At 42.9% G+C, this 21926-nt stretch overlaps 1 protein-coding gene across 3 annotated transcripts in view; it reads right to left on the reverse strand.

Annotated features, from left to right (window-relative positions):
- Nucleotides 1-21926, reverse strand: part of LOC100773370 (dedicator of cytokinesis protein 1) — a 495025-nt gene that overhangs the window by 413540 nt on the left and 59559 nt on the right. For all 3 annotated transcript variants that reach the window (XM_027409107.2, XM_027409106.2, XM_035442142.1), the window contains exons 4-11: nucleotides 20759-20814; nucleotides 17133-17229; nucleotides 14054-14202; nucleotides 11380-11515; nucleotides 10671-10828; nucleotides 9326-9407; nucleotides 8786-8921; nucleotides 650-722 (exon numbers count right to left, since the gene is read on the reverse strand). In XM_027409107.2, the coding sequence (XP_027264908.1) occupies nucleotides 650-722; nucleotides 8786-8921; nucleotides 9326-9407; nucleotides 10671-10828; nucleotides 11380-11515; nucleotides 14054-14202; nucleotides 17133-17229; nucleotides 20759-20814 (887 nt within the window). The remainder of the gene's footprint in view (nucleotides 1-649; nucleotides 723-8785; nucleotides 8922-9325; nucleotides 9408-10670; nucleotides 10829-11379; nucleotides 11516-14053; nucleotides 14203-17132; nucleotides 17230-20758; nucleotides 20815-21926) is intronic.

A 21926-nucleotide genomic window follows, 5' to 3' on the forward strand; every position in this document is an offset into this window, starting at 1 on the left:
AAGGAGCAGCCCCGATCAAGGCCCACCATCACTTCAATCACCTTGCCCACAGGTTTTAGCTTTAAATCAAGAATAATCTCATAAATTGGCCTCAAGTGCTTTCCCCAGGTTCCCTGGCCCTCTCTAAAGACCTCAGGTCAGAAGTGGACAAAGCCTAAAAAAGGAAAAGCCCAAACCCACTCATCTGAGCAAAAACCCAAGACAGACACATCAGCAGCCCGATTACAGGTTTCAAGGTGTTATTTCTCACTTTGCAAAAGAATTCATCATTACTTTGTTTGGTTTCTATTTTAAAAAGCAGCAACCTCTTGTGATGAATTTGAAAGTATTGTGTTTTGAAAATGTGAATTGCTACAAGAATAAATCGATTATGTAAAGAAACATGCTCAGTGAAGAATTGTAATTCTTCTACTGATAAGGTAATTCTGGGACTACAAGAAACATCAGCTCTCGGGACCATACACAAACCTTATTCCATCGCCCTCACAGTTCCCGATTCCATGTGCCACAGCAGTGACTAAACAGATTTCTTATTATTGTAAAATAAATGAATCCTGACTCGGGCTTAACGAACAACCTTAGCAGTGAATTATTAATTATGGGGGTTTCATGTGGTATCTGGTTAAGGATGGAATGATTTCATACTTACGGCTGGAAAGGAATGAAGTGTTGTTTATCTTCATCATCTACTTTTCCATTTATTATGTCTGTTACATCCATCACTGGGGAAAGGAAGGAACAGAAAGGGTTGTTTTGGCTTAAGTGCCACCACTATAGAAAGTCAAAAAACAAAGGACGAACAGACGGTGTTCTAGCATGAACCATATGGTATACTGTTCTCATATGTAAGCCTCTATTCTGCAATGCTTGACAGACAGATTAAGTCATCTGAACATGCTGGCCCCAGTGGGTAAGGAACTCAAATAGCACAATTCCATTGAATAGTTCCCTTTGCCAGTTCCCCAAGGGTCACCCTGGAGACCTGTTGTCCAACACAAACTCCTATATGAAGGAGATATTCTGCATCTGCAGGCACTCAAGGAGAGGCAAGTGTGATGAGGAACTGCTTTTATATTCATTTCACTCACTTAACTTTATTTTAAACTGCACTTGGGGCAAGCTGCTAGTCTAATCATGACAACATAACACCCAGTGATCTTTAATACTGACTCAGGCAACTTGACAGATCTAGAGTCACCTATGGAACAAGGCTCCAGGCACAGCTAGCTGTAAGAGATGAACTAACTTGAATCAGCTTCTGGGCATGCCTATGAGGGATTGTCTAGATTAGATAAATTTGGGTGGGAAAACTGGCCATTCCACAGACTGGGGTCCTAGATTGGTTAAAAGGGAGAAAGTGACCTGAGCATCAGCATTCATCTCTCACTGCTACCTGACGGCTGCCTCACAGTCCTGCCGCCTTGCCTTCTCAGTGTCATTTCCATGCCATCCATACCATGATGGAATGGACTATATTCCCAAGCTTCAAACAAAACTAAACTTATTTACATTGTTGTTGCTTCCTTATCAGGCATTTTTTTTCATAGCAATGAGAAAAATAACTCAGACACAGTTCAGTGATAACATAATTTCAAAGTGATACCAGTCACCAAGAGCTGGTGTCTGAGTCAGTGGGACACTCAAGGTTGACCCTCAGTTACCTGCTGGACAGTTGAAACAGAAGCGCATGGACAAAAATGAACAGACAACCCAAAGCCACAGGACCAACTCCATTTCACCACCTTGACTCCATTTCATTAACTTGCCTTCACTGGGGGTGGTCCAGGCTCACCAGCATCCCTGGAAAGGCTTGGTATGATCTCCACATTAAAAGAGAGGCTAGCCCTGGCAGCATTCAGGGCTTTACTCAGAGCAACTTTCCACCTTCTTAGCCACTCTGTGACTTTGGCCATGTCAAGCACAGCTAGAAAACCCTAGAGGGAACAGGACAGGCACTCTGCTGGGTCCTTTTCCCCCACACCTGGCTAAAAGAGCGCCATGGTTCTTTCCTAGTGACTAACTTCCGGTACTGAAACTGCAGGTAAGGTTCATTTCACACAACCATGGTCAGTTCTGTGTTATAAACGTGAAGAGTTTCCCACAGGCTCACATACTTGATACTTGGTCCCCAGCTGGTGGCACTATATGGTTGTGAATCTCTTAAGAGATGGAGTTTTGCTGAAGTAAGTGGCCACTGGGTGTGGGCCTTGAGGTTTTATAGCATGGACCCACTTCCTGTACACCTTTTTGCTTTCTGACTATGGAAACAATGTGACCAGTTGCCTCCAATACTTTTGCCTTGATATTTCAACACAGTAGCATACTGTATCCTTAAACTGCCAGTCAAAATAAACCCTTCCTTACTTATACCATCCTATAGGATTTTGTCATAACAGCAAAAAAAAGTAACTATGACGCCCAGAAAGCATAAATGTCTGTAAGGTGAGAAAAGCAACACTCCCATCTCCTGTGTATTATGACAGAGCCTAGGAAGCCATGGGAAGAACAATCACACACTATCAGTCCAGTGAACCAATGGGGCCATTGGTTTAAGAGCCTACACATGTGTCCAGAGATGCAGGTAAGTGCATCCCATATAACTAGAGCATCAGCTAACAGCTGCCAAAAAAACAATTAACAAAGATCAGGTCTTCACTTGGCAGGGGACAAACAGCAGTCATCCCACACTCACCTACCATCACAAGCACATATTAGCAAGTCTAACTTCTCACCATCATCAGCTCATTATGAAGAAACATCTAGTTTCTTGATTTTTCACTCAAGCAGCCACATCCAGGACAGTCAGGCTAAACTCATCATACCAACCACTCATACCACTTGGGTGGCTTTCCTAGTTCCCTCGAGACTCCTTCCTCCCTCTGTCATGGGTCACATTACACCAGTTAACTGTTGCTCTTCCCAGATTATCTTGCTTGATGCCTTTGCCAAGTCTCCAGAGTCCTGCCCCAGAACACACTTGGGCCAAGCAAGAACACAGCAAAGAAGCAAGGCAGGAGCTGAGGCCAAATACACATGTGGGAAAGAGCATTTGTCAAGTTTGGTATTCACTAATGACCACATCTCCAGGCCCACCTATCCTAACCCTCATGAGAAAGCCTCAAAGGCACAAGAATTTCCTCACGGCTCATCCATGCCAAGGTCTGTGTCCAGGAAGACCTCACTGTGGTCTGGATGGGGAAAGATACTTTCCCAGTGTCATTTCTGTTGCTATGATAAAATACCCTGACAAAAAGCAACAAACAGGAGAGAGGGTTCACTTGGCTCACTATTCCAGGTTACAGTGCATGATAGCAGACAAGTCACAGTGGCAGGAACTATAAACAGCTAATCACATCATATCCACAGTCAAAAGCAGCAACAACAGCAACAAAAAGGCATGCAGGCCTGATTACTCACTTGCATACATTCTTGCTTGCTTCTGTCATATACTTAAGGCACCCCTGCCCAAGGATTGATATTATCCACAGTGGGCCAGATGTTCCCTCATCAATTAAAAACCAAAACTATCCCTGTTAGACACACCCATAGACTAAATTGTTCTAGATAATTCTTCCCAAGTAATTTTAGGTTATGTCAAGTTGACAACTGAAGCTATCCACCACAGATACCCATTGACAAAAGAGGACATGAAACTGCCATTCCTGGGTCTCTACATCCTGCCAGCATGGGGTCTTCATGAGGAGGAGGGCTATGTTGTGTTAGGGACAGGGAAAGATATCACTACCCAAAGTGTCCAGTTTGGCTGCAGTCAACATGATCACATGCAAGGGTAAGGGTATGGCAGGCCTAGTAACAGTGACATAGCAAAGGGCAAGGATGCAAAGAGGGGAACAGCAATAGAGGATCAGGAATATAGCACAAGGAGAGCAGAAGGCAAGAGGGAGAAGCAGGCTTCAAGGGAGAGCCATCATGATGGACCTGCAGCTATAGCCATTGATGACATAACACACCAGTGCAACTTGTCCACACCAATGGGACACAAGACAAGAGACACCGAGGACCATGTACCTTCCTACTCAGCAACCTCAACAGAGGTACTTCCCCTGTATGCAATCAGATTGGGTGCCTGGATTCAAAAGTGCTCACTAAACACTTCTGCCACAAAGTTGAACACCTGGAGCCCCAATGTTGATGTGAGTACACAACTATAGATTGCAACTCCTGAATCTCTCACTCTTGAACAATATTTTACAAATAGAAGCAAAAAATATTATGTTACATGTTTTACCATGTAAAAAGTACACGCTAACACACTAAAATAGTGAAGCTGGTAAAAAGAAACCAAGACATGAAAACAGTCCATGAACAAACAAACTGGACCGATACAATCAAATACTCAGTGTTTTGCTGCCATTGTCTTATGTATCTCTATCAAATTGGGCATTGAAACCAGGGCTGCACACAGGATAATGGCACTATCCAGAGAGATTTCCCTGGAAAGGAAAAGCAGGGAGAAGTTAGAAAAAAAGAGCACACCAAGAATAAAATTGTTGTGCTATCCTGGCTGTGTCAAATTATGAATGATTTATTTAATTATCTTTCTTTTCCATAAAATTTCCATGATTTCTCCCACCACTGTCAATCACTTTTGAATTATGAAATGCTTTAACAGAAAGGATCATGCATATTATTTTCAATAAAAGACAAAAACCTGTGGGCTTAGAGGTGCATGAATGCCTTTCTCATTCACAAGTACTAGCTCTGTTGACACAGAGGAGCAGACATTGCTCTGGAAAAAGCCTCAAAATTAAATTTGTTCACATGGACATAGAGCTGCCTAGGAATGGGCAGGATCCCATTACCAAAAGTCGGTCTCCCTTTTGAGGTATGAGGAGAGAGATCCCTAATAAGAATGGAAACCTGTGATTGGAGGTAAGGGTACTCTCTGGGAATCAGAAGACTGGGCCAGGAAAAGAGAATATGCCCCTGAGTATGCTGGATCCAACACATAAGCAGGGGGACAGGGCAGTTTGGGGCATAGCAATATGCCAATAAAAAAAAAAAATTAAGTCTACATAGCAAAAGCACAGGATAAAATGCTCACCTCCTGTCTCAGGGAAGAGAGCAGAAGAAAACATAAATAGAAGCTCCATATATCAATTCAGAGAGCTGGTTCTTGGGTGACTGCAGAGGCCCAGGGTGCTAGGTGCTGGGAACCAATACAAAGGAGCCTGCACTGAGCCTGAGTAGGCAGGAAATTATGGGGCTTCTGTAAAAGCAGCAGGAGTTCCTCTCAGAAGCCATGAGAATGGACATTTGCACATCCAGATGACAGATGATAAAACTGCCTCCAAGGGCCTCTGCAGTACTCCATGTGAGAACATCACAGCCCTACGCATGCAAGGTCCCACCAGCCAATGAGACAGTAGAGGATGAATTCACACAAGAATTCAGGCAACAGGCCAGAGTGCCTAGAATTTGTCTCAGGCTGGTTTCCAGCAGCCCAGAGCCTGCAGAAAACCAGGGAGAGGAGACTCAAGAAGAAAAGAGTGACATTTGTCTTCCAGTGTGTCACTTATTTTTTTTGTTTTTGTTTTTTGGGCAAGCATATAACTTTACTACTCACTAAAGATGAAATCAAATTTGCATGCACAGGTGAGCACTCACTGAAACACCTTGGATTCATCACATATTTGAGTTTCAATTAGCATATATATATATATATATATATATATATATATATATATATATATAGAGAGAGAGAGAGAGAGAGAGAGAGAGAGAGAGAGCAATAATGGCAATATGTTATGCATCAATAGCAGCAACAGCTTTTCCAGGTTCTGCAGTCATTTGAACAAAATAATTTTATGTGTAACCTAGAAATGATGAACTTATGGGAACAGAGAGCAGAATTGTGGCTATTAGGCTTCAATGTGGGTCTTTAACAATGGGGAAACGATTAGTTTAAGGATATAAAACTGCAGTTGGACAAGAGGCATGGACTCTGTGATGTCTTGAGGTCTACTGAGAGCATGATAAATATGGTTGATAACAATATGCTATATTTTAAAAGTTGTGAGATAGTATACTTCAAGTGTTCTCAAAACAAAAATGATGAATATGTGTGATATAACATGTTATTGGTTTAATTTAGCTATGCCATTGTGAACATACTGTATTATGTATCATAATTGTGCATGACTTTATTTATGAGCTAAATAAATGAATGAAAAAAAAAAAGAGTGAAGATCAGTCTAGGTGGGTAAACAGAGATGCAAGTAAGCAGTGCAGTGACGAGCAAGCATCAGGAGATGTGATGGTGATGGCCTCAAAACCAGAGATCCAAGTACCTGGGACAAGACAGATGTCCACTAACATAGCACAAGTTGCTACTCCAAGGACAGAGGACTATCAAATCTGGTAGCCCTAATCCAGCATATACTCTAGGCTCTGGCTCCAGAGAAGTTCAGGATCTGAGAGGCTGTGACCCAACACCAGACTCCACCAAGCAAATGGAACGCATGCTATAGGTATGGAGAAGCCATGGCAACACCAGCAAGTATCTGCCCAAGCTTCATCCCTTCAGGATTTCCCAGAACATCACAATGGAACCATAAAAAGCTAGGAAAATCCCCATTTTTAATCTAAAGAGAGTGACTGTCCACCTCAGGCTAAATCTTTGCTTTCAGAAATCTAACAATGGCCTCGCAGGAACTTATCAGCAGGTTCTCCCCAGTGATCTAATACTCAGAGAACCTGCAATATCCATGCCCAAAGATGTAACTTACATTATCATATCACAGATCTCTCCAATGGTTTTGGGAAGACTAAATCACCCGAGACAAAAAATACAGTATTTCCCTGAAACTGCAATGCAGGTGGGATGAAGAGAAAGTTGTTATCACAAGTGCCTTAGCTGAACATGAAAATGACGCTACAAGCTTGGGAAAATAGGAGTAAGTTCCAGTGTGTGTTCAAGGACTCGGGGGTAGAAATGCCAAGTTTCCCCAGGGTACTTGAAAGAGCAAGCCCACTCTCAACATCTCACCATGGATAATAAAGACACTGGGATGGCCCATTGGAGAGCCCAACAATTCAACAGAATTCTCCGGGTTTATAACTGCAATGGTGGACACGTGCCATTATTCATTTATGAAAATTCATAGAATAGGGCTGGGAAGATGACTCTCAATAGGCAAACTGCTTGCCACACAAACATGAGGACCAGAGTGTGATCCCAACACCCATGTAAAAGTCAGACATGATGGTGTGTGGCTGTAATACAGCCCTGGTGGTGGGGTGTCATGGGAGATTGAAGAAGATAAGAAAACCCCTAGGTCCTAGAGCTCAATTGACAGATCAATAAGTTCCAGGTTCAGAGAGAGACTCTGTCTCAAAAACTAGATGTTAAGCAAATAATTGAGGAAGACATCTACCTCTGACCTCTAATGTCCACATTCACACACATTCACATGTACACACTCAGGCATGTAAAACACACACACACACACACACACACACACACACAAAACCTGACAGAATATACAATGTCAACACCAAATGTCCCTGTAAACTGTAGAGTCCAGGAAAGGCCACAGTATAAGTCCACTGCCTGTCATAAACATAAGACTCACTGGTGATACAGCTACACAGAATGCTGGGAACAGGATGAAGTATATGGGGAGCAGTTTGTTTTTTCAGCCCAATTTTTATTTTTCTGAAAATTAAAGTCTATTTAATGGAGTAAAACTCAAATGCTGACTTTCCTGATAGCCAAACAAGGACTGTCTTTGATCACTGTTCGTACAAGAAATAACAGCTAGTTATCAGGAATCAAGAATTATCCCCATATATTTATTCTATGTGTCCTACTTAGCACTGTCAGCTTGCAACAGCCTAGAATCACCTGAACAGGGTGTTCCAGTTGAGTGTTTCCTTCATCAGGTTGGTCTGAGGATATATCTATGTGGGATGTCTTGATTCATAATCAAAGTAGGAAGGCCCAGCCCACCATGGTTGTTACCATTCCCTGAGCTATATAAGAAAGCTAGCTGAGCATAAGGTTGAGCAAGCCAGAGGATGAGCCAGCAAGCAGGTCCTCCATAGTTCCTGCCATGAACTTACTGACTTGAACTGCCTTGACATCCCATATGATGGACTATGACCTGGAAGTGTAAGCCAAATAAACTCTCTCCTCTCCAAGTTGCTTTTGGGAATAGTGTTTTATCACAGCAACAGGATGACACTAGAACAACATGATTCCTAAAAATTACGGACATTAGTTGTCACAGTAGTGAGTGAAAGAATTCCCCTGCAATTCTAATAAAGAAAACTGCTTCTCTACATTATGAAGAAAGCCACTGATATCAAAAGAAGTCACCTAGTGGGGATGCTTATCTTTCCTTGACACAGATAACCAGGTTCTCAGTTTCTTATACAGTCACAAAACACCAAGCAGAGATGTGGACGGTAACAAGTCCATGTGCTAGCTGTATTGTGTCCTCATAGAGCCAGGCTGTGCCTCTCTACTACTAAATCAAGCACTGAGTCCAGTAAGCCGCCTGGTGCTGACTTCTCCACGGTGTGGGTAAGTGATTCAGTGTCTCTCCCAGTAAAAACTGGGATTTGCTTTCAAACCAGACCAGATTTAATCTGAATCTGAAGCACTGTAGATACAGCAAATAGGATCCAAGCTATATAAAAAAGAACTAATACCCATAGTTTCCTCTCCAGCAGCAAAGTATATAAATCAAAGTGGCCCGCTGTCTGTCTTCCAACTGAATGGTCTGAAACTCTCAAAGAAAAACAGAGATGTGGATTTTACCAGCCACGCCAAAAGGTCGCCTCAGCCCAGAAGTCAGCTTCCTGGTGTTGCTGTCCCTCAGCTCCATGCGACCAACTCGGACAATCTGGCAGACGAAACTGATTTTCTCCCTTTTCAGGTCTTTGCTCCCAAGATCCTAAAAATATTAATTTCCATAAATTATTATGGAGAACCATGATTCAACACAAGTCCAATTGAAAAGGATGTAAATTTGGACCAGTGTCTGTTCTCTGACCAGCTAAGATATTTTAATGCTGTTCACATGACAAGAAGGAATAAAGGAATAGCAGACACTTGGCTAAGTGATTAAAGACATGAGCTAAAGAGACAGGCTCTGGGGAGATGAAGTTATCTGTCTCATAGTAATGCTAAGCAAAGATAAAACTCAGAAACTCCCAAAAAGGGCTCAGTGATTCTTGGATTAGTCAGTGTGATAGTCACTCCTAGGACCTCAGTACATTCAGTGCTGAGAAGTCTCCCTACAACAGCCATAAGAGCAGGTCACAATGACACTCAACCCATGGACATGGATGGACTCACCGTAAACACAGCGCGCAAGTTATGTAATCGATCGATATCTTTTGGTAATCCTGAACTTGGCCAACGGACCAGGTAGTTTTCACTGGGAGGGAAAAAAAGGAAACAAATTACTCTTCCAAACACAGATGGGTACCCAATGTATCCCATAAGGCCTCATAATTAACAACATGGAGGTCCCTATGCAACTGACCCTGAGTTTATAAACACTGAGGCCACAGAGACTCTGCCAAGCAGACACTGTATGAACAGCCCTTTCACTTTCTACGACATGGGTTATCTGTGTAACAGAAATATTTGAGAATGACATTTCAGTGTGTAAAATGTGAAAAGCTTCTCTGTCCATTTAGAATGACAACAATACAGAGCTGTGTATTGAATTTGGAACAACGTATGTATATTTAATTCAGAGCCTTCGAGAAGCCAAGTAAGCCATAAAATACAAATAGCATCTCTATCAAAAAAGAAAAAAAGCACTTATCAGAAGTGAGAATAAAAATCACCTGTGTGTTCTGTTTCCTATGAAAAACTACATGTTCAAGTGAAAATACAGGAGTATTGACACACAGATATGACACATTTCACATAGCTTAATCATAGTTTTTTTCATCAGAATAAAGAGAAAATTTTATTGAGGACCAATGTATTTACAAGATTTTTGTTCAGCAGATATTTATTATGAGTCTTCGTGTGAGAAGAAAAGGAAACGAGCCACATACACACTAGCCCATCAGCTTAGAGAAACAACGGAGAGGTGAAAGTTACAGAAGACATTCCTAGACCAAATGTTTGCAAAAAGCAAAGGTGATGCTTGTAGGGTGAATTCGTTTGCTTTCCATGGCTGAGATAAACAGTATGACTTGAAATACCATGGGGAGCAAAGTGCATATTTCATCTTACAGTTCACAGTCCTTCCCGAAGAGAAGTCTGGGCAGGAACTCAAAGAAGGAATGTGGCTTGTTCTCCACAGCTCACTCAGCTTGTTTTTTATGTAACCCAGGACCACTTCCCATGGGTGGCACTATCCACAGTAGACTGTGCCCTCCTAAAATCAGGCATTAATCAAGAAAACACACCACAGACTTGCCTACGGAACTTGATAGAGGGATTTTCTCAATTACAGATCCCTCTTCCCAGATGCCTGTAGATTTGGTCAACTTGACAAAAATCCTAAGCAGTGCATTTGCATCATCAGCTGAGAGCAACTTGCACTGCCAGGGCATCACCATGCTGGACCGCATGCTCTGACCTGACTATGGGTCAGAATAAACCCTCCCTGATGAAAGTGCTTCAGCAATGAGAAAAGAAACTGATGAAACCTGCAAGTGGGGGGGGGGGAGTCGCCTACCTGATGAATTTGGACTCCATGGGGTCATAAAGAGACATGAGGACTTCAGCATCTTCTCCTATTTTACAAACCACATTTTTGAGGTTAATAAACAAGGCCAGAGACGGGGTTGCTGCGAACTTTGCTTGTCTGTTGATGTCCATATTCTGCTTTTGAGACTACAAACAGACAGAAAGTCATCATGAGCAACCTGGAGAATAGCCCTTGTTCTTTTTAATCCCCTATAGAACAGGAAAAAGGCACCGCCAACTGCCTCCACTCGGCCATGCTACTTATACAGTCACTGTGTTCCCACTATGTGTTCTCAAACCACGCAGTGCCCATTCTGTAGCAGCTCATGCTGAGTATTTGCAAGGATGTGGGCCTTCTAAGACTCCTATAAACAAACTGGTTGCTGGATTAGTGGCTGGCTTTAGTTTAGGTTCTCGAATGATGCCTCACTCAAATCTGTGTCTCACTCTTCACTATGTCACCAGTCCCTGGAATCTGACAGATGCTGGACCAATACCTGCTGAATTAATAGGCTGTGCCATACCACTTGGCTCCATCCCATTCCTCCTTTTCTGAAACACACTGGGCACTTGCTTTGGCAATGGGGAGTGGGCTCTTTTACTACCCATTCTGGGCTTCCTTGACATTCTCTACTACTCGCTGCAGTTGCTAAGAAACACAAACCCATGCAAAGTGCACACTGAAGAGGTGAACTCACTTTCTCTTCCTGCAGTCGTTCCTCCACTTGTTTAGAAGCTACCTCGTGTGCTCGGAAGAGACTAATGGTGCTGGTCAGTTCTGGATCCAAAATGTTTCCATCTTCATCCCGCACCACCAGGTCCAAATCAAGAATTCTAGAATACCAAGAATCCAGAGTGAGGAGGATATGAACCAAGGGAGTAAATTCCCTAGCATAATGACAGTTCCAGCCATTGAGCAGATGAAAATGCCTCAGAAACTGGAACTCATCCACAAATATAAGAGAACACCAGTCTGTGGCACTGCTTTGTGTAACCCAAAATGTGTCACAATAGGGAGAATGAAAATTGCTCAGTGTTGACTGCATTTCTTTCAATAAAGCCTTCACCTTCCAATCAGAACTTATGGATTTTCAGAGTTCAGGTAAAGTGTACATGACTAAAAACTGTGGAAGGTGTGGACAATCAGAACTCATCACTGCACCCTGCACATGCATACCATCCATGGGTACACGAAGGCAGAAAGCCTTGCAAGGGATCACTAGCTGCCTCTATAACAGTTTCACTAACAAAGCAAAACCTCTCAAATCTGACCAACTCATTCATCCCAGTCCTGACCCTGCTCTAAAAGTCAGTATCAATACCATGGGTCAGCATGGTGTGAGTGAGCTTGGTGGTGTATGGGTGGAGTCAGTTCCAATGTGGGTGAGGTAATGTTCTGTGCTGGGTCAGCACTGTGTGGGCATGGTTAGTGGTGTGTGGGTGGTGTGGGTGAGCTCCTGGAGACCCAGCCACAATGCCCTACAGGCCTCACCTGATGAGGCCCCCTCAAGAACGATATAGATCAAGCCCTTTGCCAACTCACCATGGATATCATGTGATGTCATTGTCACCTGAGTCCAGACAGAAAACCTGGTCAGACCCATTTCACAAAAAAAGGAAACTAGTTATGTGACTGAGACCAAATATCTCAAGAATAAAAAAGAAAAAAAAAAAAAGATGGCACACATACATGTTCTTGACACACCAACACACCACCACCACCATACAAGGTAGCCGGTCACATCAACCAGTCTGCATTGGTCTCAGCAATCAATACACTGGTTCTGTTGAGGAGTGTTAGCCTAACCATAACAAGGTTAGAGACTATGGAATGGCAAAGGGTTTAACAAAGGGGCTGGATACATCCCCCTGAAGACAGTGTGAGCATGTCCCTGTATCTCTCTCTCTCTCTCTCTGTGGATGTATATGCAGGTTTCTTCGGATAAATATGGCTCTAGACCTGTCTGGGTATATCTGGGAGTAGGTGTGCGCATGTTTGTGTGTGTGTGAGCGCATGCCCCTGTTTGTGTTTTACAGGACCATCTTCTTAGAGAAACAGACTATGACATTGACCACATTAACCACAGCTTCCAGAACACTCCCCTCTCCCTGCTGCCACTCAGGTAAAAGGGGAAAGAATGCATAAGTGATGATGATAAGACCAAGGAACTGCTTCTGAGGGACCAGACCATCTGAAAATCAAACAGCCTCCACTTTTATTTTATTTGTATTCTTATTATTATTACTTCACGTTCTACAGGAGGGAGTAGGAAGATAAGTGGAGAGCATCGGGCTTTAGAGGAATATCGGCCTGCAGTCCTCAGGCAAACTTGTCTTAATAACGTTGCATTTCCTATCCAAGCAGTAAATTACATTTGGAAACACTTTCTGTCTTAACAAGATTGTTCCATGGTGTAACGTACTTAGGTTGTTTCCTGCAGCCAGATTAAACAGGTGGTCTCTGAACCTAACTTCAAAAACAGCTTTCTCCAACAGAAAATGAAATCAGAGCTCCAAAGGTTTGCTTTTGTAAGCAGGGGATCTTGTAATGGGTTTCATTGAAATGGTATCTAATATCCTATACCTGGAATCTCTGGCCTTGGAGGGGAAAATAAAGTCACACATAATGTGACATTAGAGAACTTTCACACATGAAAAGGAGGAGGGGAATAACCAGAAAGCAAAATTATTCAGTAGTTCAGTTATTAAAGAAAGGTTCTATGACTTACCTAAGGGTCCTCTGATGGGTAAGCGGCAAGCCCTGCTCTCATCTCCACATTCTCAACGGCAAAAATGGGGAAGGGTGTGGACTACACCTTAAGTTTTCCTCCACCCGAACAGCAGTTTGACTGCACTCTCTACCAAGCACCAAACAGCAAAACTCAGGATCCCAGGAGTGGGTCCCCAGATTCAGTATAATAAGTACCAAGGAACTCTGAGGTAAAGAGGCATCGGGAAATGCAGGACCTGGCCACTTTTAAGGCTTCTTGCAGCTCTGATATCATGTGAACACGCAAACAGGTACCAGGTGGGAGAGGCCATGACCTCCCATCCTGGCTACTGATATGGAAGAACTAGGACCAAAACAGTCATGTTCAGGGCAGCCAACAGCAAAGCATGCTCTCCTCAGGAGTGAGTGAGCCATCCCTCAAGACACTCACAGCTCCACCACTACACAACAAAGACAAAGACCTCGAAGCAAAGGTTTCAAGGGTGACTGGGTAAACCAGATCAGAATGTAAGCCACGCTATTATTTTGGTATTTAGAAATTTGGTTTTATGATAAAATGTAATTGAGACATCCTCTAGGCTTAGGGTTGTACTATTATATTGGACAATTTAAGCATGAAATCATCCTTTAAATAAACAAACCTGTTTCCATAATCAATTTTGGCTGTGACCTTCTTCTTCAGCTCTTTGAGCTCATCCTGGGGCAGGGTTCCAGAAAGGATCTGTGACCGCCACTCAATAAGATCATAGATCATGTGTCGCACACTTCGAAACATCTCTCGGTTATCTTGCTATAGAGGGGGAAAAAAGACAACTGTAAAGGTTCTGATTTTAAAAAAACAGCCTAGTGGAGATCCTACCAAATGGATAGTTCTTCAAATACAAAGACAGAATATGCACTGCTTCCTGAGACTCAGTGACTGTCAGATGAGAAGCAGATTCTCACATCAAACAGAACAGGTTTTATAGAATCTGGTTCCTACGAGACACTGAAAGAATAGGAGGTAGCACACCTCCCCAGAATGCATGCTACACTCCCAAGCACAGAACACACAGCAAGAATGGGACTTCAAGCCTCGGGATGGCCCGGAAGTCCCAGCATCCTCCTGGCTCCATCAATACTTGAAGATGTGTCTGTGAAGCCAAGGACCCTGTGAATGTAGTCTAACACAAAATTATAAACTCACTTAAAACATTAGGAGATTTTTTTTTTCTCCAACTTCATTGCTCCACTGTGAAGCCTGAAACTCTGTAGTTAACAAAGACTGACCTGTCACAATATCAATAGGTTAGGCATGCCTAGAAGCACTGAGTATCCTACTCTCAAGACAGTACTACACCATTGCTCACTGAGGGATGGTCTTCAAAATACCCCATGCCTGAGCCCCAAAACCATGCTGTCAGCTGACACATAGGCCATCCTGCACCAGCCTTCCCTGGGACACTGTGACCCCTACAACACATAGTGGCAGCAAGTATCTATCCATGAATAGTCTTGTTGCTTCTACATCAAAAGAAAACTGGCTGTTCTTACCTTTTGTGTATTGGATTTGTGGTACCCTCCCCCAAATAAATCAAATTTGCAATTGTTGATATAACTCATTAAGGAGACTAAGGTTGCCTGCAATGTTCTTCCTCTGAGCACCCAAATAGGACTTAATAATTATATATTACGCATCATGATCCCTTCAAAAATTAAAATGTGGAATCGCTGTTTTAACAAATGAGTGCCACTCTACAATATCTAAACCACTCCCTCACTATCTCCCATTTGAAAACTATTTGAAACTTGTAAAAGTTCCCAAAACAGCCTCACCACCTACCCAACACATAGCACTCTGACAAGTTATTTTCTATTCCATGAGTTATATCATTATATTATAATGTGTGTGTGTGTGTGAGAGAGAGAGAGAGAGAGAGTGAGAGAGAGAGAGAGAGAGAGAGAGAGAGAGAGAGAGAGAGAGAGAGAGAGGTGCACAGAGTATAGTAGAGGATATCTGACCCCCTGGAGTTCGAGTTATGAACTGCTGACAGGAGTGCTAGAAATCAAATTCTGGTCCTCTAGAAAAAGACCAAGTGCTCTTAACTGCTGAGCCACCTCTCCAAGCTGTTTTTATAATATTACTCTAGTTCTAGTTCCTTCCTTTATCTTTCCTTCTTTTCCCTTGTTTTTATTTGTTGTTGTTTTGAGACAGGGTCTCATATAGCCTAGGCTAGCCTTATCCTTAAACTATATTTTTTAATTTATTCAACAAATATTTATTGAGACCTGACAATGTGCCAAGAACTACAAAAGTGGAAAAGAGCAGAGACTTCCACCACAATCTCTTAATCTCCCTGCCTCCACCTTCCAAGTGCATGACACAATGCCAGGCTCCTGATTTTTATTCCTTAAATGAAAGCCAAAAGAGATTCGAATTTAGTGCAAAACATGTCTCTTTTCATCTCACTAGCCCTCCACTCCCTCCCATCTCTCTAACAACATGTAAAATACATACCTGCCTTGCTGACAGGTCTACAGCCAGAGAAAACTAGAAGAATGTATCTAAATTTTTAGCACCACCATTGACTTGACTTTGCACAAATTTAACAACATAAACCCATTAGAGGTGAATTTGCCGTTTGTAGAAGAAAACAGGTGATGGTTCAGGATGCTGATTCCAAGACTAGGAGACCAATGCTGTCCACTCACATATTAGTCCACGGCAACTCCTGTTTGTTGTGTGATCATAATTTTGTTTAAAAATTGCTAAGTTGAATATGAAATACCCACTATGAAATTGCTCAGATTTACACAAAACATTCATGGCTAACTTCACGCTTTTAGGTTTGTGAGTACGTTTGATGAACAATTACCACAAGTGCTTATTACTGAGCATTTATAGGAAACCACTGTATAATCAAAAACAAGCCTGCCCAGCGAACAGCTGTGGAGACTTTAGGAAGTTTTCTATGTTCCCGAGAAATGAACGCAGTGACTTCCTTCCAGGGCCCTTGCTCGGTGATAATAACATTAGCATATGAGAAATCAACACTCTGAATAGAAATAAGGGCTTAACAAAAGGTAATCTTTGGCAAATATGGATTTATGTGCAAAGAAATGCCCCGAGGGAAAATGAAATGCAAGATGTCAGAGCTCTGACATCTCTGCATTAATAAGAACCGGACAACTGCTCACAGAGCCAGAATTTGAAATGTTCCCTGCTTCACCTCGGACACGATACATCAAAACTATCATATTCCTCGGACCATAAGACCTATCATTTACAGGTAGTCAGTGACAAAAATAAAATGATTAGTAGTCACCCTCTACTAAGTCTTCAAAGCTAAGTGATTTCCGTGCAAAAGTAGATTTTAGTTTTCCTGATCAAAATATACACTCAGAGGTGACATCAACCTGGTCCCCTCCTTCAAAGGCCTGACAGCAACTATAATCCCCTTGCTCCACACAACCCAAAACAGATCCAAGGCCAGCTTCCATTTTAGTTCAGTTTACACAATACAGTGAGTAAACTGCATCTGAATACAACAGAGGTCAAGGCCATAGGGTCCCCAACAGTAGCTAGTACAATGATCACAGTGCTTGCTCTCTCCTTGAGAAGCAAGACCCTACCACAGGGGCTCTACTCTCTGGGTTCCCAAGGAGGGAAAACTATGTGTTGGTACAAGGACCAGAAACACAATCTCTATGCTTAAGCTTTAACCGAGCATCCCATCTTACCACATAAAGTTGCCTCCAGATGGTGGACCACTCTCGCAGGGTTGTGGTGACTTCCTGTATGAGGGGGAGGTCCCCTGGGATGACAGTTTCATGTTGCCTGGGATGAAAGAGGGAGAGAGTAGCTGATTCTGTGGCTTTATTGGGAGCTGCACCTGACTGAGTCCCTAAAGAGGCTGGAGAGCTCAATGGTTAAACAAATGGGGAAAAGAAACGAACATAATTATGTTCACACATGTGAACAGACACACCAATGAATGACAAGTTCTTTGTACAGAACATGGGAGCATCTACATGTTACCCTGCCTGTAAGTCGTGAAACTTGTATAGTGAGGTAAGATGAAGAAGAGAAAGACTAGCCACAGAAAGTCTTCAGCAGGCCAAGAACTGAAAAGTGGAAAGTATATTCAGGAAAAGTGTACACCCATCTATCTCAGAGTACCATAAACCACACCCAGTCAGTGTGTGCCGTTAAAATGCAGGTATGAGTTAAGGTTATTTTAACCTTTCTATAAAGTATACAACTCATTATATGATGATACAGGTAGTAATTATCCTTGCTGAGATGTGAGCAAGATTACAGCTTTCAATTGTTCACCAAGACTCTCTCCAGTCCCACCCAAGACTGACCTTTTCCTTCTACCCCAGAAGATTTAGCCTTGACTTGGCTTTAACTCTTTATCAACATATGCATTATTTTGTCGTATTTATTCCCCTGGTTTTTAAAAACCACATCATTCGTATGTGGTTTTAGGAAGGCACAGACAACAATGCCTGCTTTCTAAGCTGTGGACAAGATCATCAGATGGAGGGAAGGAGTCCCAACTGAGCATCAATTAAGGCTGAGGGAGTCACAAGGCCAGGAAGTAAGAGGTTCAGAAAGGTGCTATCCCAACAGCACCTGCCTATCCACTGTGAGGACGCAGGAATGAGTCCTGGCTGTGTGCATCAGCAGGAAGGGACACATGCTGGAGAAAGGACACATCATTAAACAGAGAGAATGAATCCAAGAGTCGTGCTGTCCCGCATGGTGACTGGCGTCACTAAGAATACACTCTGCACTTAAACATGGCTAGGAGCATGCACTTCAAGTGTTCTCACCACAGATGATTATTGACTAGAAGGCAGCTTCTCATAACTACCTTGTGTGAACTAGCCCAAACTGCCACTCTGCAACGTGTGTGTGCTTCAAAATACCACATTAGACACCATAAATGCACACCATTTTTTATTTAAAATAATTCCTTAAAAGACTAAATGGGGAAGAGCAAGCCATGAGCCAGAAACAGTGACTCTGTTTTTTAGGGAGGAGGAAGAGGATGGGAGGTGGACTAGGGTTGAGATAGGGTGGCATGTAAGCCATGTAGCCAGGACATGAACTCCTGACCCTCCTGCCTCTACCTCCCAATTAGGAGGCTTGTAACACCACTCCTGACCGGAGACCATTAGGTCACTAACCACTGTCCAAGTGAACCAACCACAGGTCCAAAGAAAGATCAAGGTCAGAGGCCCAGATTCTAGCAATATCTACAGGGAGAGACCAGCTCAAGATTCGGGAGAAACAGGCCATGTCACAAGGGAGGGGCCCAACAGAAATACCCTAGCCCTGAAAGTAGTATGTGAGGGGGCAGGTGAGGAAGGACATAAGGGCCTCGGTGCCCACAGGGGGCTTCAGGGAAGATAGTGACTAATAGTAGCCGTTGTTGCAAGTAATGCTGTATCAGCAAAGAGGAGGGGACAAATAGGGATTGCTTTGTTATGATAAAATATAAAAAGCACAATATTATAGACACAGGCATGAAACAAACATGAAGAAGGGATGGTGGCCAGGATTCTAAAAGAAGAAAGAGGCCAGACAAGGGAGAAGACATGGAAGAGAGAGGACACAAAAGAAAAAAAAAATCATGGGAGAAAGAGCAGGTAATACAGAGGTGTGTGTGTGTGTGTGTGTGTGTGTGTGTGTGTGTGTGTGTGTGTGTGTGTGTGTGTGAATATGAATGTATGAATGAATACAATATAATATAACCCTGAAAATAATGGCAGGTGGAGTGAGGTGAAGGAGTGGTGGAGTCAGCACTGGACAAGAGGAAGGACCAGCAGAGAAGAGAGCAGATGTCTGCAGGTAGCCAGAAGAAACTAAGGGCCAGTAGTCACCTGTCAGGTCCTCCAGCAGAAAAATCATAGGGGGCGGGTAAAGCTGGGCAGGCAGCCCGATACAGTGGAAGCAAAGGTCAGAGCCAGGAAAGGAGTGTGGGGAACAAAGGCTGACAGTCAAAAGCACCATCAGAACATGTGTGCATTGCTCATATCACACTGTACTTGGTGCTTTCCACACCGCAACTTGATCCCAGAAGATGAATGAGCCTTATCTACCTGCTGGAAGAATCCAGGTAATTCCACATTCCCATAATAATATGCTGCTGAATAGATATGTATGTAGAAACACACACACACACACACACACACACACACACACACACACACACACACACACTTTTTCATATACTTCAAAAAGCTTTTGAAAATTATTACTCCTATACAAGCCAACTTACATATGGATTTTGACCCCGGCAGGCAGAAGCACATCACATATATACTTCAGTTACTTCTGTGGTAAGCTTAAACTTCCTCAAGTTTGTCTTCCTTTTTAGAATTTTGCATACAAAACATTTTATGTGTCTGAACGAATACCATCTTGCAGGTCAGCACCATCCATGCCTCTAAATTATTCCCTTCACTGTAATTATGCACCCGGGAAGTGCAGGAACCCAAGCCATCCTTTTCATATGTTAAAAGTACAGTGCTCAGAAAGGCAATTTTGTAATCAGCCAAAGAGATGTCATTATGCAGTAATCATATGATTAGTAATTTTATAATTTACATATTTAACAGAGTGTGAAGATGAAGCAGAGACCAAAAAAGAAAACATTTGAATGTTGTCTCCCCCAGTTCACACCTGGCCCGGGTTCCTGTTCTAGGAATGTCCTTTTCAGGACCTTACCCATCAGTCTGGTGAACTCCAGGAGTTACACACCTCAATTAGCTGACACGTGAATTCACATGGTCCCAATTTAACAACCGATCATTCCCACTCAACTCTGTATCACACCCTGCTAAGATTTCCAGGAAAAAAAGACTCAGAAAAGATTCAGCTAGGCATCCAGGGTGGCCACTGCCTAATGGGGTAACTCATAGAGGAGGACCACACGTCCCTTAAGGGACTGAAGTTTCAAAGAAATGACTACAACTAAGGCAATGGCCTTGGACTCTTCAATGGGTCAAAGACAAACATGAGTGGATCCCAAGTCCCTTTATTCTCCTAAACCATCATGGTCAAACACAGCTATTACAAACACATACACACACACACACACACACACACACACACACACACACACACACACACACACACACACACGGGAGCTGTGTGTACATGAATACAAGAGTCCTTTCTAGAGTTACAGGTAGTTGTGAGCCACCAGACATGGTACTAGAAAACAGTCCATGCCCTTAACCAATAAGCCATCTCTCCAGCCCTACTTAAACTTAAACCCCCCAACTTAGTCTACCACATATTCAGTAGCAATAATCATTTTTAAACTTCATTTAAAGATCAAGACAAGACTCACCCTTTTCCTTCAACAATTGCTTCTTTAAGATGGATATATGAAGCAGGAAATATACCCTTTGAGAGGGAAAGAGAGTTTTTATTATCAATGGGAATACTGACTGCAAATCAAACAATAGCCCCAAAACATGAGGGTATAGGGGGTTGGTTCACCATTAATTTTGCAAGTGTAAGCATCACATACAACACAACGAAGAAAACACGAAGCACAGAAAAGAATGTCCCAATCAGCTTGTATTTCAGATTGCACAGATGTCTTCGCATAATACAGACACAACGTGTTTGCAAAGCAACCATCTCACAAAGGCCCAGGAAAATATTCTCCTTCATAGGTTGCCCCACCTCCCTACTACTGACCTTGGCACTGATACACCCAACAAGTAAGTCTGTTGCCAGAAACCAATTCTGGTGATGGGATCTGAACAAGTTCCCCTTACAAAATGACAAGACTGCCATCAAAAGTTGATTTAAACCATTGATTGCCACTTGTCCACTGATCACTGAGTGACAGTCACAGGCTGATCAGTCTCCATATGGAGTGGACAATGGTAAAAGCTGGAAGAAGGGGGGAAATTCAACCCAACTGCAGAAGTGCTAGGGAAACATGCTAGATTATGTTTCTACCATCCTGTGACTCTCCCATGTACAGTGTAAGCATGTGTGTATGTATAGATGTGTGGCCTAGCAGAGTTCTGTGCAAAGGAGATGTTTCCTTGAGAAGAACTTCAGCATCAGCCAGGAGTTTATCAAAATCTGGTTCATGGGGTCCAGGGCAGCACAAACCAGTGACTCCCAGAGGCTTGGGTCAGTACACTAAAGACCACTAGTGTACATTGCAGAAATTCAGTAAGTGCCGTGGTATTTCAAGGTACCTATTGTGGAAAGAGGAGCTTCTGATTGGATTTCCCAGATATCTGCCAAGAAGGGTCTACAGTAGACATCCAGAAAGCAAGCTGCCAATCATGCTTGGAAGGAAATGGGACTCAAAGAGGGCTGAGTGTGGCTAGCAGGTACTGCTGATCTCTGCTTCTCCTGTCCACAGCAAAGTAACCAGATATCACACACAGAAATACTATTATATCAAGGGAAGGAGTCAAGGGGGAAGTCAAGGTTGAGCAACCAAGAGGTCCAGGTTACTCAATCCAGGACCCAGGTACCAAGACACTTTC

Source organism: Cricetulus griseus, chromosome 3, assembly GCF_003668045.3.
Source record: "Cricetulus griseus strain 17A/GY chromosome 3, alternate assembly CriGri-PICRH-1.0, whole genome shotgun sequence".
NCBI lineage: Eukaryota > Metazoa > Chordata > Mammalia > Rodentia > Cricetidae > Cricetulus > Cricetulus griseus.